Raw genomic sequence first — 17,569 nt, 5'->3', positions numbered from 1 at the left:
CTACAAGGTGGTGGTTCACTTTTTGTGTTCTGCTATCAGAGAAAGGTGTTACTGCCTTGTCCTCATAGTAAACCTTGTACAAAAAGCTGATACAGCGGACGCTATTTTTTTTACAAGTCCCATGTCTTTCATAGGGAGTTCAATTTCTTTAACAAACAAAATTCCTGTTTTATTTAAACCTTTTTTTTAAAAAAATGCTTTAAGCACTGAACACCTATGTAAAGTGACATCTTCAAATCGTCACCATGTTTTTTGCCTCTCTGTCCACAGCTGCAACCTTAAGGAATTTCTTAACTTCTTCATTTTCAGTCGCTTCATACAGCATCTCAAAGTCCTAAAACAAATACAAAAGAGAGATGTTAAATCAGGAGGGAAAGTCACATTCAGCTGGAGGTCACTTTTCTTCAGAATGCTGTTACTGCTGAACCTGATTCTGATTCTTCTGGATTCAAATAGCCATAAAGGTAAAGGTTCCCCCGCACACGCGTGCTAGTTGTTTCTGACTCTAGGGGCCGGTGCTCATCTCCGTTTCAAAGCCGAAGAGCCAGCGCTTGTCCGAGGACGTCTTCGTGGTCATGTGGCTGGCATGACTAGACGCCAAAGGCGCACAGAATGCTGTTACCTTCCCACCATAGGGATCCCTATTTTTCTACTTGCATTTTTTACGTGCTTTCGAACTGCTAGGTTGGCAGAAGCTGGGACGAGTAACAGGCGCTCACTCTGTTACGCGGCACTCAGGATTCGACCCGCCAAACTGCTGACCATCTGATCAACAAGCTCAGCGTCCTAACCCACTGAGCCACCGCGTCCCTCTTCAAAATAGCCATACCATTCCTAAAATTACTGGATTATGCCAATCGCTCGCTGACTATACACATCACATTAAACCATGATTTGTTAACAAGAAGATTCACAGAACATGCTAAGCTGAACGAAACTATATTATAGGTTACCATCTAGTCTGAGAACTCTAATCAACCTTTATTTGCTGATTTGGATAGTTGGAAGGAGAATGCAGAAAAGAAAGCCGTAGGGTGGGACAAACTTTTTCCCCCCTAAGATGGTAAAAATATGATTTCAACTACATACAACAAACAAGAATATGTTCCAATCAAAAACCAACAACAGCTATCCTTTCTGTTGGGATAGCTTGTTGTTGTTGTTAGCTGCGAAGTCATGTCCGACCCATCGCAACCCCATGGACAACCTTCCTCCAGGCCTTCCTGTCCTCTACCATCTTCTGGAGTCCATTTAAGCTCACGCCTGCTGCTTCAGTGACTCCATCCAGCCACCTCATTCTCTGTCGTCCCCTTCTATTGCCCTCAACCTTTCCCAACATTAAGCTTACCCTTCTGCAAATCTGATTGGTAGGTCAGCTCTAAAAATGGGAACATTGGTTCTTTTGTTCCCTTTGGATTACTAAATAACAGCTCATTAATGTAATGTAGTTCACACGCTGTACTTTCCCTATCCTTCCACTCCCACCCCCCTTTCCGCCCCCCCCCCACCTTTTCCCATTTGAAAATGATAGTCAATATGTAACCTGTGCTGGGGCCGATTCCTGATGTTTGAAGAAACAAGCTGGAGATGGTGCCAATGAGGGGAGGGGAAAAAAAAAGCAAGAAGGGAAGGAAGTGAATAAATTCCAGGATTTTCCTTTTGGAGTGGGCAGAGGGGGGGGGGAAGGGAAGGGTAAGACATTATATTCACACCCCAAAATACATTTTGAATAACTTTTGTTCACCTTCAGTTGGTGCCGTCCAACTTGTTTTCCGGCCATTATAATCGAATCCATAATTTGGTTGCCTCCCCACCGTCTGGTTTTTCTTACCCCGCAATACTCGTCTCCGTTAAAAATCTGGGGTGGGACTGCGTCAGCTTTGCCAACTTTGTCCCTCATCTCTTGCAGCACAGTTTCACTGAGGGAGACATCCACCAACTGGTACTTCATGCGGTTTCCATCCAGAATACGAAGAACCTCAGACTGCCTTTGCTTCACCTAGATAGATACCGACAGATTTGGTGAAGAGAGATGGTAGAGATTTTGGGGCGTCACAGATTGGAGAGCCTCTCTTTACACACTTCAAATCCAGGGGCCATCATGGGATTGCCCCAGTTCTCTGCTTAGGACTGCGGGTTTTAGTTAGAAGTGCTCGAAGCTAACTTTGTATTAAAAAGATTTAGTTCAAAAATGGGTGACTTTCGCTTGGGGCTAAAGATGCAGCTTCCTCAGGGTTCATGCCCACTTTTGAGCACAAAGTCCTTAATTACAGGTTCCCTCCCTCCACTCAAATTCCCCATCCCCCCTATTATGTTAGTAATTTTGCATTTCCCTCCTTCCTGCCCTCTGCCAAGGTATAAAAGGTAAAGGTTCCCCCGCACATGCGTGCTAGTCGTTTCTGACTCTAGGGGGCGGTGCTCATCTCCGTTTCAAAGCCGAAGAGCCAGCGCTTGTCCGAGGACGTCTCCGTGGTCATGTGGCCGGCATGACTAGACGCCAAAGGTGCACGGAACGCTGTTACCTTCCCACCGTAGTGGTCCCTATTTTTCTACTTGCATTTTTTACGTGCTTTCGAACTGCTAGGTTGGCAGAAGCTGGGACGAGTAACAGGTGCTCACTCTGCTACGCGGCACTCGGGATTCGACCCGCCAAACTGCCGACCACCTGATCGACAAGCTCAGTGTCCTAGCCCACTGAGTCACTTGTTTAAATCACAATGGATTCTGATGATGTTTATCTATTTAGGGTAATGAAACATCTGCAAGAAAACAAGCTCAGAGAGCACCAAGGACCCCTCACAATGGATTCGTTTTTAAGTTAAAGGTTTGACAGCAGGGTGGAGAACAAGGGTGCATCTGTTAACAAACCCACATATAGGTTACAATTCCCAGCATGTTTCCTTAAGTAAATTTGAACTTATAAATTTCTTATGGATCGTTATGCTACAGGAACAAAAAGAATCCAGACAAGTAATTAGTATTTTTTAAACTTGTGCAGAAATGTCTTTTAAAAAGTCTGCCCACCCCTGCCAGCTGCAGATTTTGATATTTTAGTCTTGGCACAGCTTTCTTGTAGTAGTATTTCTACAGATTTTTCTGAAGCTAATTTTAGTCTTGAGCCCTAGTTTGTGCGTTTCCATTTTTAAGAGTGGCAGTTTTTGAATGTTAAAAAAAAGTGCCTTGAACAGTATTAGAAATTATTTTTGCTTCTAGCAGATGGAAGATGGTGCAGAATTATAGAATAAGATGGTTTTTTTATATTAAAAAAACATAGCCCAGCTTGCACTTGTTTAAATCCGTAACCTGCCTAGAGTCTTTAAGAACTGAGGTGGCAGGAGAAGTGTGTCAGATAGATAGATACACAGGCACTCTTGAATTGTCAATCCAAGTTCCAACAGAAGAGAATATTCGTGGCTGAGGTTTGGACATTGTGGAGTTCTTGGTGCTCTCCAAGTTTAGTGGTTTCCTTAAAAACATTTCAATATCCAACTAGGTAAAATCATCAGTGCTAGAAGGGAGTGGGGTTTGCTCTCTTATATACAGTCTGTCCTAGCATTGATGTTGCCTGCCCCATTTCGGTGGGTTTGCACAGGAGAAGATTCCAATGAGGATTAATATTTCAGAAGAGCATATTTGTAATCTCCGAGTTGAATTGTGGGGCCCTTGGTGCTCTCTGAGCTTGGTTGTTTTCTTGCAGACATTTCGCTACCCAACTAGGTAACACCATCAGTGCTAGGAGGAAGTGGGGTCTGCTCTCTGTCAATCAAGGCTTGAGAATGAAGTCAGGCCTGGCAAAGCATCGTGGATGAAGTAGATCTGCCTCATCCCCATTCTCAGCAGCTCCAAAGAATACGGTGAAGCTTCCGTGGTCAGTTTCTGAACGTTTCGCTACCAGGCTAGGTAACATCTTCAGCGGGGTTTAGGGGCTGTTTTTCTTCATGAATAAACCTTCACTCTGTCCTACATCCGAGCTACAGATATTCGCCACTATTGCAAAGCTTCAAAAAGGCCCAGAGGGAAGGACCTGGAGCCCCTGTTCTTCAGGCACCCCTGCAGACGCAAGTTTGTGCCTTTCAGAACGCTTACTCAATCTTGATCTCATTGCAAGCCTTTCATTGATATTTTGAGCTCAAAATAGCCTGCCTGGGGGAATCACGTTCCCCGACTGCTTGTATCTCATCAGAGCAGGGATCTTCAAGCTTGGCAACTTTAAGACTTGTGGACTTCAACTCCCAGAATTCCTCAGCCAGCTGGGCTGGCTGAGGAATTCTGGGAGTTGAAGTCCACAAGTCTTAAAGTTGCCAAGTTTGAAGACCCCCCTGCATCAGAGGATGCCCTGAATGAACCTTTCTCAGCCTAGTGCCAGAGCTGATGGCAGTTGTGGTCTTTGGAAGGGGGTTAGGGGTCATACTTCAACACCCAGTGAGGGTGTTGGGTTGGCTGGGGGAGATGGGAGTTGGGATCCCAGAGTCTCTGGAAGAGCATTGTGGCAGGTATTTCCAAGACACACACAGGATGCTAGGGTGGCTGGGAGCAATGGGAGCTGTGATCCAAGAGTCTCTGGAAGGGTCCTGGAGCTTGTACTGAGACACACAAGGGATGCTAGGGTGGCTGGGAGCGATGGGAGCTGTGATCCAAGAGCCTCTGGAAGGGTCCTGGAGCTCGTACTGAGACACACAAGGGATGCTAGGGTGGCTGGGAGCGATGGGAGCTGTGATCCAAGAGTCTCTGGAAGGGTCCTGGAGTTTGTAGTTCCAAGACACCCAAGGGATGCTTGGTTGGCAGGGAGTGATGGGAGATGTGATCCCAGAGTCTGGAGAAAAGGCGGCGGTTGTGGCTGCAACACAGAGCGCGCGATGGGAGTTGGGATCCCAGAATGTCGGGAGGGGCTTGTAGTTCTGAGAGCAGCGCTGGGTTTGGCTGGGCATAATGGGAACTGTGATCCGACGGGCACCGGGCGGGGCTTGCTGTTCCAAGGCAGGCGTAAGGCGCTGAGGATGACTGGATTTGTGGTCCCCACGTCTCTTGGAGGGAGAGGGGACCTGCAATCCCAGCCACCAGGAAGGCGCTGGGGATGATGAGCTCTGCAGTGTCCGCACCCCCGGGAGGGCGACGGGTTGCAGAAGGGCTCGGGGCGGCTCGCCCTCCCGAGCAGCTCGGCTCGTCAGGGTCTCTCGGGCGCGAGAGCCGCCCCTCACCTCCCTGGAGCCCGTCACGCTGGTGTAATACACCCGAATGGCGGCCATGCTCCCGCGGGGGCCGCCGTTGCTACGGGAACGCAACCACCAGCAAGGCTCGCGCGTTCGGAATGGTCACTCGCGCTGCCACTCAACGAACAGCCCTCCCCCCACTCCCCGCCGGGCCTCTCTTTTCCCTTGCTTATTGCTCTTCTGCGCCCCTTGCGGGCCGGCGGGGAATTGCGGCGATCGGGCAAGACGGTCAGCCGGAAATGAGGCTTTTTTTCTTTCTTCTTGCTTTGTCGACCTTTAGGATGGGGTTGTGTTGCGATAGCTGCGCAACCCGGCCAGCCAGAAGGGAATGATGGGAGCTGGAGTCCAGCCCCGAGACTGGCTGGGAGTTGTGGGCAATGCAGGAGGGTGCAGAAGATCTGGGGATTCAGGGGGCCGGGAGTCAAGACGTGTCTTTGTGTTTGTCATCTTGATCGCCTGTTCTGTCTTCTGAAAGATCTCTAGGAAGATCCTTCTGCCTCCAGCGGTTGTGGGTGCCCCATCACTGCAGGCGATTGGACAGCCACCTCTCTGGAATGCCATAGGGCACAGGTAGGCAACCTCGGCTCTTTTATGACTCATGGACTTCAACTCCCAGAATTCCTGAGTCAGCTGACTCAGGAATTCTGGGAGTTGAAGTCCATGAGTCATAAAAGAGCCGAGGTTGCCTACCCCTGCCATAGGCTCTCCTGCTTGAGGAGGGGTTGGACTAGACAACCTCCAAGGTCCCTTCCAGCTCTGTATTCTGTATGAATGTATGCAAGAGTGATTCAGAGAGCATTTGCTCTACCTAATGCGCTCTTGTTTAATCCTTCGCTACAAGATTTTGGTCTCCATAACAACTCTGTAGTTGAAGTTGGAGTCATCCTTTCATGGAATCTTACTGCTGAGTTGAAATCTTGCCTGTTTCAAAGGAACGTTGCCTCCAGAAGTTGTGGGTGCTTCATCACTGGAGGTTTTTTAAAAAAGAGATTGGACAGCCGTTTCTCTGGAATGCCATAGGGGCTCCTGCTTGAGGAGGGGTTGGAGTAGAATACCTTCGAAGTCCCTTCCAATTCTGTTATTCTTCTTTCATTTTATGGTCATGACAGCCCTGGGAACTCAAGGGAGAGACTCAAAAAATCTGGTTCACAAATAACACTGACCTCTAAGATGGTTTGCTTCTGGGCTGGGAGTCACCCATGAAATCCACCCAGAATGAGGTAGAATTATGTAGGAACCACTGTGGCTTGGTTAAGCTATTATAACTTGATTAAATTGTGCCTCAACAAGGTGTGTCAACCAGGTCAGATACTGACCCTGAACACCCAAGTCGTAATCTTATACTTGCATGAAGTACTGGTACACAAATAGTGCTGCTTTACTTGGAGTCTTTTTGCATGTCCAGAAGAAATGAATGAACTTACCCTTGGAGATAACTGAAACTTTCCTAGCTATGTGTCCAAAGAAAATTCTTTCCAATTGCTGTGTTTCTTTACCAGAAAAAAATGCCTGTAACTCTAGGAAACCATGATTTGTTACAGTAAACCTGGTACTGAACCATGAGCTATAACTAAGGTGGTATATTCTACAGGTAAAACCACTTGGAATACTGCATCCAGTTTTAATCAACATAATATAAAAATATGTTGAGACTAGAACCGGTGTCAAACTGCCGGGCCCGCAGGCTGGATGCGTCATGACAAAACTGCGCCCACCCCATTGCTGGCAGTGGAAAGAAAGTTGTGGTACGTCGTGACACGTCATGTGACGTGAGTTTGACACCCCTGCAGGCAGGACAAGAAGTAACAGATGGAAGCTTATCAAGGAAAGATCAAGGAAAAATTTCCTGATGGTAAGAATAATTAATCAGTGGAACGGCTTGCCTTCAGAAGTTGTGGCAAGTTCTCCGACACTGGAGATTTTTAAGAAGAGATTGGACAACCATTTGTCTGAAATGGCATAGGTTCTCCTGCCTGAGACAGGGGGTTTGACTAGAAGACCTTGAAGGTCCCTTCCAGCTCTATTCTGATTGACTGACCTCCTAAGTCCCTGCCGACTCTATTATTCTGCTAACTCGTGTCATGAGAATACAGGTGAGAAATAGAATGTGCCAAGCGAAAGATCTGCAAGAAATGTGGAAATTCATCCTGATGGTCTATCTATATTTTCCTTCTCCATCCTCCACCACACATTATAATAATTCCAAGATTCAGCCTGTTCTGTGCCTCCTGTAGAAAAGACCTCTGCCTAGGAACAATTTACATTTTCACTTTCATAATTTAAGTCGTTCTTCCTCTTTCCAAAGCAGTTCTGCAAAACCTACCAGTCACGAGAGAACAGCGCTATCTGCCTCGTTACGCAATATAGATTTTAAAAGTCAGATCCTTTTTTGGATTGACTGTCGCAGGAGGGGTGACCACAGAGGGTTTTTTTTCCCCCTCACTGGGAGTGCCTTGGTGTTAAATGCATGAACATTGCAGAATCCCAGAGATTAAACCATGACTTGTTGAGAGTACCACATCTGGGCAATCTTTGAAAATAAGAACCATCCTTGTCTCTGTTTTGTGGCTGTTTTCCTATTTGATCCCACCCAGCATGTAACCAGCAGAGGTATGTTCTTTGCAAACACTGGAAGATTAACTTTATATATATATATATATATATAAAAGTATATATACTTTTAAATATATTAAGGCTACATTCCAGGGCATTTGTTGTAAGCCTCTCACTACTCACTAGTGAGTAGTGCAGCATATACATTTAATAAACATACAAAGAAACAAAAGTGTAACGGGGAATATGTTTCACTGAAGGGACCACCTTGGGATGGCTGAAAACTATGACATTTTGAGATCCAATTGCTTAATGTAGTTCGTGGTAAGATTTGCAAGCATCGGTGACATTTTGGAATGAACGTCTTAACAATCTTTTTTAAAAAAATATTATTTGCAATGCAATATATACCAGCAGTATCACATGGATGCAAAAAAGGGTTGATGACAAACGTAAATCTAAGCTTATCTGAAAATCATACCCCTACTAAGCCAATTAATATTCCTACTGTCATACCTTGTTGGATTATATTATTTTAATATTGTACAAAATCTACCTCTGTAGCCTGCCTCCTCCTGTTTACCTGTTCTTTTATCCTGAGAGGTCTCTTTGCCATCAGACAATACTGTAGAATTTCCTGTAATGTTTTAGCGATGACCTACAGTATACGCAGTGGCTCAGTGGGTTAGGATGCTGAGCTTGACGATCAGAAGGTTGGCAGTTTGGCGGGTCGAATCCCGAGTGCCGCATAGCAGATTGAGCGCCTGTTACTCGTCCCAGCTTCTGCCAACCTAGCAGTTCGAAAGCACGTAAAAATGCAAGTAGAGAAATAGGGACCACTGCGGTGGGAAGGTAACAGCGTTCCGTGCGCCTTTGCCGTCTAGTCATGCCGGCCACATGACCACGGAGACGTCCTCGGACAAGCGCTGGCTCTTCGGCTTTGAAACGGAGATGAGCACCGGCCCCTAGAGTCGGAAACGACTAGCACGCGTGTGCGGGGGAACCTTTACCTTACAGTATATGGCTTTATCACTTGGACAACAGGTAAATTCAGGACAGATTATATAGAGAACCTGCCTGACCTACACAGTGTAATAGAAGATATTTGGTACTCATCTTGAATCAAAATGAGGAAATTTTCACACTAGTGGTTCCCTCCCTCTGGACTACGGTATTCTTTCTTCCAGGTTTAGTCTGGCCCTATGCTGATGATGTTTCTGAAGCTGACCAAAAATAATCCTCTTCAAGAGATCCTTCCAACTTGGTTTTTATGGTAGCTAAATGTTTATTTATAGATCCTAATAGTTTTAGAGAAAAAAATAATGTTATAGATGTTTTTATACTTTAATTAAGAGGGTTTTTTCTTTTAATTTTATTTTAAGCCACCTAGGATGGGAAGAGTAGGCTGTCTATAAAATTGGGCATGGCAAAATATTTCATTGTGGTTGTTTAACTTGCAGGACTTTGCACCACCTGGGGGTGGGGGGGTCCTTCAAATCTGATTTCAGAACAGGGCACCAAGTGGAGAAACCTTTGACCAAGGTTGAGAAACACGTAGGTTTACCACTGTTACGGACACGGGACATGGTTTGGGTGAGGCTCATATGCTCAAGCACCATTTTCTGTTAACCTTTTTCTTTTTTGAGAAATGAGAATGGCAACAAATTAGCTGTGAGAGATAATAATAATAATAATAATAATAATAATAATAATAATAATAATAATAATAATAATAATAATTTGTTAATTGTATATGCTGCCCCTCAGAGCAATTCTGAATGGACACATTTGGCCTGCTTGCATAAATACTTGAAGGAAAATTATTAAAGCAAAGAAGAAAAACGGTGGGGTCCTCAGTGGTCTCTGAAGTTGGTTGTTCTCTTACAGATTGTTCCTTACCAAACTAGCTAACATCATTAATGCTGGGAAGGGAGTGGGATTTGCTCTCTTTTTATATGCAAATAGCTTGCCCTGGCCAGGTTGGTGGGATTGTTCTTGGCATTCCTTGATCAGGCTGTTTATTGTTTGTTTGTCTGAGTGAGTAGCTACTTGATCGAAGTATTGTTTACTTCATGTTTGTTGGTCTAGCATTAATCTGTCCTTATCTGGGTGCTGATTGTTGGTGGGAAAGCGTCTTGGTCTTTTTGCTTCCTTTTTTTTTTTTGACAGTGCAAACCACTAATATATAAAAAGAGAGCATATACCCACTTTCTTCTAGCACTGATGATGCTATCTAGTTTGGAAATGAAACGCCTGCAAGAAAACAAGCTGAGAGAGCACAAGGACCCCCAGAGTTCAAACTCTTCTTTTCTAAAGAAAAAAACCCTGTAATTTGCCTGACTTACATGTTTTGGTGACAAAAGAAATGAATGAACAACTTTCTAATTTCTTTTAAAAGAAGACGAAAGATGTATATGTGCAGTAGGAACACAGCTTAGGAAAATGAATCGGAGGCTAAACATCACGCACATTGCACCAACATGACTTCCTTAATCAGCTTTCTTTAGCAAGCTGCAGTCAGATGGGTGTCTATGTGATTGACTAATAATAAGTAAAATACAACCTACAAATCATAACTTGGATTCACAGAATGCATTGAGCTAAAGCAAAGCAAACACCTTTGTAAGAGTTTTCACCCATCTAGCTAAGCAAATTGTGATCCAATTTGTGAACAAATCCTTCATGCATAGGCTGCACCGTGTGGTGTGAATCCAACCATTATGATCTGCAAACCATAGTTCATGGCTTACAATGTATGATCTCAGACAATTATGAACTAGGAGTCAATATCCACAGGCCAATCCCTTTTCATTTGCTTGCTTAGCTACAAACCATGTTTGTGGAGCAACTGAGTACCGTAGGTGTGTAGTGTTTTTTTTCTGGATGACTTAGATTAACATCCTAGTTCTTTAATGTACCTTATTACCTTCTTGGTGTTTTGTAATGCCTTGCCAAATTAATGGGATTATATTTTGCTTAGTATGAGGGCAGTGCAGAAAGGAAGAGCAACAATTTAAGCACTGTAAGAGACGCTTTCCAGAGGTTTTAGATTATAAATACCAGAATTCCTACATATTGACCATGCTGATGCGGGAATTCTGGAATCCAATAAACCAGGAAGATCTCAGTTTGAAGAAGGCTGAGGATATGTTGGTGTTATATTAACCAAGGAGCAAATCTGAATGAATTAAACACCAGAATGTGTTTTCTCTTTCCTTCTCTAAATAACTTCTCCGTGTATTGTTTTTTTTTAAAGGCATTTGCTCTGCGTAGTCTTTTCAAAGAATCGTATTCTGACCAACCATGCTAGCAGAAAGCTTCTTATCTGTCTTTGCCTATAAAGGTGAGCCTTTTGACTCTTGTCAAGGCCAGGTGCTGAAACCTGTTGGGCAGGAAACTTGGCAAAGCCAGTTTGCAAATGTGGATGATAACGAACAGTACTTTATGGAATCCGATCAGGCAGCAGCTGAGAAGATGGCGGAGATTGATGGTGGTAACATGGATCTAAAAGGTCATCAACAGATGCCTGGTCAAGATGTACCAAGAATCAAAACCCAGAAAACACCTCTATCCGCCCCTCAGCGCATACCAATTCAAGAGGAGTACTGTGGGAAAGAGCTGGATCTGTACCAATCTTGGTCAAGCCAAAGCCTTTATCAGAATTATCCTGATCTGCATATCGGAGGAGATCACATCGCTGACCATACACGTGATTCAGATCGCACCACGGACCAGACTTACAACAAATTGTCTGGACCTGTGCTCTTGTCCACTGATATCCCTTCAGATACTCCCTTTCCATTACAGAAACCCAGGGGGCTAAAGTCGGGGCACGGGGATGACGTTGGGGAGAGCAGCATGGTTCCCCATAAGGAGCCCCTTACTAACTCGTTGCTGAACAAACACATGGAACACGAAATCCAGGAAGTCTATAAACAGTTTTGGGAAGAGAAGTTGACTCACTGCAATTCCATCACCCACTTCCTGATGTCAAACGGCCTGACGAGTAACATCGGTGAGACCCACCACCCAGTGTCTCAGGGACACCAGCAAACGCTCTTGCACAATCTGGCTCGTCTGGGCTTGCACAACACTAGCGCTGGAAACAGCAGTGAATTTAGCACACCAAATTTACAAATCTCCGCCCCGCTTTGCAAGAGAAAATGTCTCTGATGCAACGTGGAGGATGAAAGAAAGCAGCTCTGGGACAGTCTTTGGTTAATACTAGAGTGGTACAAGCTTTGATGGCCGAGATTCACACTCCAAAGTTTCTGGAAGGTGATAAGTATACCAGTCAGCAGGGCAACAGCCTATATACAATAAAGGCTTATCATGTATATATAGAAAAAGTCTGAAAACTTCTTGAAATAAACCTAGGCGTTACTAAGCCTATTTTAGGGTTTATGCTGCATTTTTTCCTCCTGTCTATCAGCGATTTTTAGCTGTTAGCAAAACATCAAACCAACAGAATAACAAAAGTTGGAAGGGACCTTGGAGGTCTTCTAGTCCAACCCCCTGCTCAGGCAGGAAACCCTATACTATTTCAGACAAATGGTTGTCCAGTCTCTTCTTAAAAACCTCCAGTGTTGGAGCACTCACAACTTTTGGAGGCAAGTCATTTCACTAATTAATTGTTTAACTGTCAGGAAATTTCTCGTTAGTTCTAGTAGTATTACAGTAAGAATTCTAGAGTAGTAGTAATAGTAATGGTAGAAAAATAGACTTAGGAACTATTTTTGACCCTGGCTTAATTCTAAAAGTGCACAGCTTTAAGAGGCTATAGGACACTTGTGGCAAGAGACTTATTGGCTTTTGGGAACTGTAATTGTGTGAGGGTTGGGCTATAACCTTATCTGATTCCATCCCCTCATTTTATTTTGACATTTCAGTAATGTTGTCCTATAAAGTTCATATATTTCTCCAGATCAGCTTTATTTTTACTTTATATATGCTATGGGAAAAATAATCAGGAATACATTCTGGGGAAAGTGAAATGCATTTGGAGAAAGTTGTGAAGGATTCTACTGGAAATCGTGGAATTCTTCATTGCAAGATATTTATGAAACCATAACATGATATAAAAACTTGTGACATTAATTTTCCGATTAAAAAAAGATAGGGGAACGGAAGCAAACTGGATCTCTGCTTTGTGATATGTCAGTTTCTAACCACTTAAGATAATTCATTGCTGATCCATTTTTTTTCTGAAATGGAAATATGACTCAGGAGATTATACAATTATAATGGAAAGTTCTTAGACACTAACAAAACATTTTTAGACTCTTTAATGAAGGGATCCATAGTAATCTCTGGGGGGCATCAAGATACCTGGCAAAGTCCTGCCAAACTTGGTTGTTTTCTTGCAAACGTTTCATTACCCAAACTAACTTACATGATCAGTGCTGGAGCACCAGCGCTGATGATGTTATCTAGTTTGGTAATGAAATGTCTGCGACAAAACAACCAGGCTCAGAGAACACCAAGGACCCCACAGTCCTTTGCTGCCACCACCTCCTCCTCCTCCTCTTAACCCCATTCCTTTCTAGCACTGATGATGTTACCTAGTTTGGTAATGAAACGTCTGTGACAAAACAAACAAGCTTAGAGAACACCAAGGACCCCACAGTCCTTTGCTGCCGTCTTCTTCTTCTTCTTCTTCTTCTTCTTCTTCTTCTTCTTCTTCTTCTTCTTCTTCTTCTTCTTCTTCTTCTTCTTCTTCTTCTTCTTCTTCTTCTTCTTCTTCTCCTCCTCCTCCTCCTCCTCCTCCTCCTCCTCCTCCTCCTCCTCCTCCTCCTCCTCCTCCTCTTAACCCCATTCCTTTCTAACGCTGATGATGTTACCTAGTTTGGTAACAAAACATCTGCGACAAAACAACCAAGCTCAGAGAGCACTAAGGACATCTCAAACTCTGCAGACTTAGACAGCAAATAATTATGCTCTTAACTGTACCAGGTCTTCTTCGTACTCGGCTGTTCCCAGTTTTCTGCCAGATGTAGGGGAGTTCACTTGCTGTAATTGTTAGAATTTTTAGAAGTTTAAAATATACCACAAAATGGAGATGGAAGCAGTTAAGAGAAAGGCAGATACCTTTCAGCTGCGTGAGGATCTCGGATGCTGACAAATGTCTCTCCATTTATCAAAAGAGGAAACTGGATGCCTTTTTTCATTGCCAATATTATTATGCTAGCCATAATAATATTAATTCATAGCGTGCTGGTACCACAATATAAAACACCACATCAGTGGGAGAAGTATGCTTTCCCTTTGGCTGTATCTCTTCCCTATTTAGAAACTCTTTCATTCTGTTAAAAACCTGGGGAGAAGGAAGGCATGCATAAAATACAGTGAGTAAATAATCTAGATGGTTCATAGATTTTTGTTTTTAAAGTAACGATATTCCCTTTAAGAGCCTCCAGCATGTTTGGACTTTATTAAAACAACAACAACAACAACAATGTGACTGCAGTAGAATAGCTGAGATTGTAGGGTGGAGGAAGATTGAAGATCTCATTTTATGTCCTCTGAAACCCTCTGGGTCTTTATGCTTTGGTTTCTCCTCCTACGCCAGGTGACACTTTGATAACAGAATAACAGAGCTGGAAGGGACCTTCCCAGATCTAGTCCAACCTCCTGCTCAGGCAGGAGATCCTATACCCATTCTGAATGAAAAGGTGTCCAATCTCTTCTTGAGAACCTCCAGTGATGAAGCAACCCAACTTCTGGAGGCAACTTCTGTTCCACTGGTTAATTGTTCTCACTGTCAGGAAGTTTCTCCTTAGTTCTAGGTTGCTTCTCTCCTTGATTAGTTTCCATCCGTTGCTTCTTGTCCTGCCTTCAGGGGCTTTGGAGAATAGCTTGACTCCCTCTTCTTTGGGGTAGCCCCTAAGATACTGGAACCTTACCTGGCATCTGTCCCTAAGCTTGTGAATGGATGAGATGAGAGGGCTTTCAAATGCTCCACTCCCTTTGTAGCAATTCAAAGGTCGGATTTGAACAAGTGAGATCATTTCCACGATACAGACTGCTGACGCTTAGACGCATGGGAGCCCATGGCCATCTCTTTGAAAGATAAGGCAATCTCACGGAAGGTGAAACAAAACGAAACTTTATTGAAGAAATATATCAAAAGCCTGTGTTAATTTGAAACGACGTTCATTTCTCAAAGGGGGGCAGTTACAGAGGGAAAGAAAAGGAAATACGCACATACACACAAATATATTTCTCTAAGCAAAACACAAGATGGGGCTGTTCTGTTACTATCTGCCTCCAAAAGTTGCAAGTGAAATTTTGTTTGCTGCTCCAGGTTTCCAAATGGAGAGAGGCTCAAATGATTAGTGATGGACCGATGGGATGGAAAGAAGTCTTTGTGGAAAAAAACAACAACCCTAACCCTTGAACTTCTACCTTGTTCCTTAATTTCTAAAGACAAATAAAAGAATCTTACCCTTATTATCCCATACAGCAAATAGAAATCAACATCTGGATGGTCCTGCTCCAGACAGTTTTCCTTATTTTCTACCAAAGTCGAAGCAAAAATATTTTATCTGTGCTTCTTGGATTGCTGCAGCTCCTTGGAGATGCCAATATTTTTTTTGCGGAGGCTGGTTGGATGATGAAAAATCCCTGTTTCTTTTTCTGCCTCTTTCTCCAGTTTGTCAAGAATTCTGCTCTTGTTTTAAAATAAAGGGGCTTCTCTTTCTCCCTCCCTCCCTCCCTCCCTCTCTCTTTCCCTCCCTCTCTCCTTCCCTCTCTCCCTCCCTCTCTCCCTCCCTCTCTCCCTCCCTCCCTCTCTCCCTCCCTCCCTCTCTCTTTCCCTCCCTCTCTCTTTCCCTCCCTGTCTCCTTCCCTCCCTCCCTCTCTCTTTCCCTCCCTCTCTCCTTCCCTCCCCTCCCTCCCTCTCTCTTTCCCTCCCTCTCTCCCTCCCTCCCTCTCTCTTTCCCTCCCTCTCTCCTTCCCTCCCTCCCTCCCTCTCTCTTTCCCTCCCTGTCTCCTTCCCTCCCTCCCTCCCTCTCTCTTTCCCTCCCTCTCTCCCTTCCTCCCTCCCTCTCTCTTTCCCTCCTTCTCTCCTTCCCTCCCTCCCTCCCTCTCTCTTTCCCTCCCTCTCTCCCTCCCTCCCTCCCTCTCTCTTTCCCTCCCTCTCTCCTTCCCTCCCTCCCTCCCTCTCTCTTTCCCTCCCTCTCTCCTTCCCTCCCTCCCTCCCTCCCTCTCTCTCTGGAAAGAGTTGGAATAATTTATATGTGGCAAAGAACATCTCTTCCTTGTGTTTTGCTACAGAGCCAGTCTGGCACTACCCTACATTCATAACACGTTCTTCATTTTCCTTCACACTATAAATTCAAAGTGACTTGAAAAAAAGAAAAAGAAAAAAAGAAACGACAACGACAACAACAACAACAAAAAACCCAAGTTAACCAAACACAACGGATAAACAAACAATGCCGATTGTTCGGAACAGATGTTTCATTCATTCCAAGTGCTTCTAACCCATGTATTTCTCCCCAGAGCGGTGTTTACAGAGTAATAAATGCAGCACGAGACAGTTGGGTGTGGTGGTTCAAGGCAGCAACTTAGAAACCAGGAGGCACCGAGTTCTAGTCCTGCCCCAACCTGGGTAAGTCACTCAGCCCTAGGAAGAAGGCAAGACCAAATTTCTTTCAAAAAACAAACAAAACCTTACCAAGAAAACTGTAGGGACATGTCCAGGCAGTCACCAAGCCCCCCCCCCACCTCCTCTCCCCGAGACAGAATAGAGTTAAACTTAAATAAAAGCAGAGCACGGAAACTTTAATTCACCTTAAAAGTAAAATGGATTTTTTTTTAAAAAAAATGTAGTTGTTTGCAGCTTGGAACAGACCTGCAAAAAGATCTGTTTGTTTGTTTTTTTTTCCCCCAGGAACAGCCTGGTAAAACAGACCTGGCCTCAAATCTGTATGGTGATTTTTTTTGGGCGGGGTGGGGGGTGGGGGGGTGGAAGCATTGTTTAAGGAAGCATTATGGGATGGAATGAAGTTGGGAAGAATGGTCTCCCGGTGGATGGAGATCAATGCATGGACCTTTAAGAAGAGACTGGACAGCACTTGTCTGAAATGGTCTCCTGCTTGAGCAGAGGGCTGGACTAGAAGACCTCCAAGGTCCCTTCCAGCTCTGTTACAGTATTCAGTTAAGATGATGGTGCCTGGGTAAAATATCCGTGTGCCTCTGAGTCAATCTTTTTTTTTTATTGAAAAGTTTTAAAATACATTTTATCTTTAACAATCCCCCCTCCCCCTCCCCTACCTATCCCTCCCTACCCCCTCCCCCCCTCTCCCCCCCCCCCCCCGACTTCCCAGAGCTAAGTACAGGGTATAAAAACAAAAAACAATCATAAACATCCATATGCTACCAACAATAAGTTCTTAAATCTATCACTCTCTAGCTCATATAAGATAACTACAAACAATACTAATATTTCATATAGGAAAAAAAAAGAAAATAGAAAGGAAGACTTATTCAAATGTTAAATGAAACTTTTTAGTCCCAAGATCATTCGCAAGAACGCTATATTATGGAGTGGAAAAAATGGATTGAATATATCCAGAAGAGATATGGGGCGGGGGGGGGGGGGCTCTGAGTCAATCTTGACAATCTCCTGGCAATTACATGAGGAAGTCCCTGCAGTTTTCTTGGCAAAACTTTGGAAATGGTTTGCCACGCCTAACGCGAGACTCAAAGTTAATAATAACAATAGCAATAATAATAATAAGTTGGAAGGGACCTTGGAGGTCATCTAGTCCAACCCCCTGCTCAGGCAGGAAACCTTATACCAT

The 17,569-nt window shown here is 44.1% G+C and overlaps 2 protein-coding genes across 2 annotated transcripts; one reads left to right on the top strand and one right to left on the bottom strand.

Annotated features, from left to right (window-relative positions):
• Nucleotides 1–232: 232 nt before the first annotated feature.
• Nucleotides 233–2,100, bottom strand: LOC310645819 (SH3 domain-binding glutamic acid-rich-like protein 3; the record flags this gene model as incomplete). Its single annotated transcript, XM_083371839.1, has 3 exons — nt 233–334; nt 1,832–1,999; nt 2,083–2,100. The coding sequence occupies 3 exons, from the start codon at nt 2,098–2,100 to the stop codon at nt 233–235; spliced, it is 288 nt and encodes a 95-aa protein (XP_083227965.1).
• A 5,612-nt stretch (nt 2,101–7,712) lies between these two features.
• On the top strand, nt 7,713–12,176 carry LOC310646020 (TLR adapter interacting with SLC15A4 on the lysosome-like). Its single transcript, XM_083372187.1, has 2 exons — nt 7,713–7,820; nt 11,020–12,176. The coding sequence occupies exon 2, from the start codon at nt 11,067–11,069 to the stop codon at nt 11,934–11,936; it is 870 nt and encodes a 289-aa protein (XP_083228313.1). The 5' UTR covers nt 7,713–7,820; nt 11,020–11,066; the 3' UTR covers nt 11,937–12,176.
• Nucleotides 12,177–17,569: the final 5,393 nt, after the last annotated feature.

Source organism: Vipera ursinii (genome assembly GCF_947247035.1).
Source record: "Vipera ursinii genome assembly, chromosome: 12".
Lineage (NCBI taxonomy): Eukaryota > Metazoa > Chordata > Lepidosauria > Squamata > Viperidae > Vipera > Vipera ursinii.
This window is presented reverse-complemented; position numbering and strand designations above follow the sequence as displayed.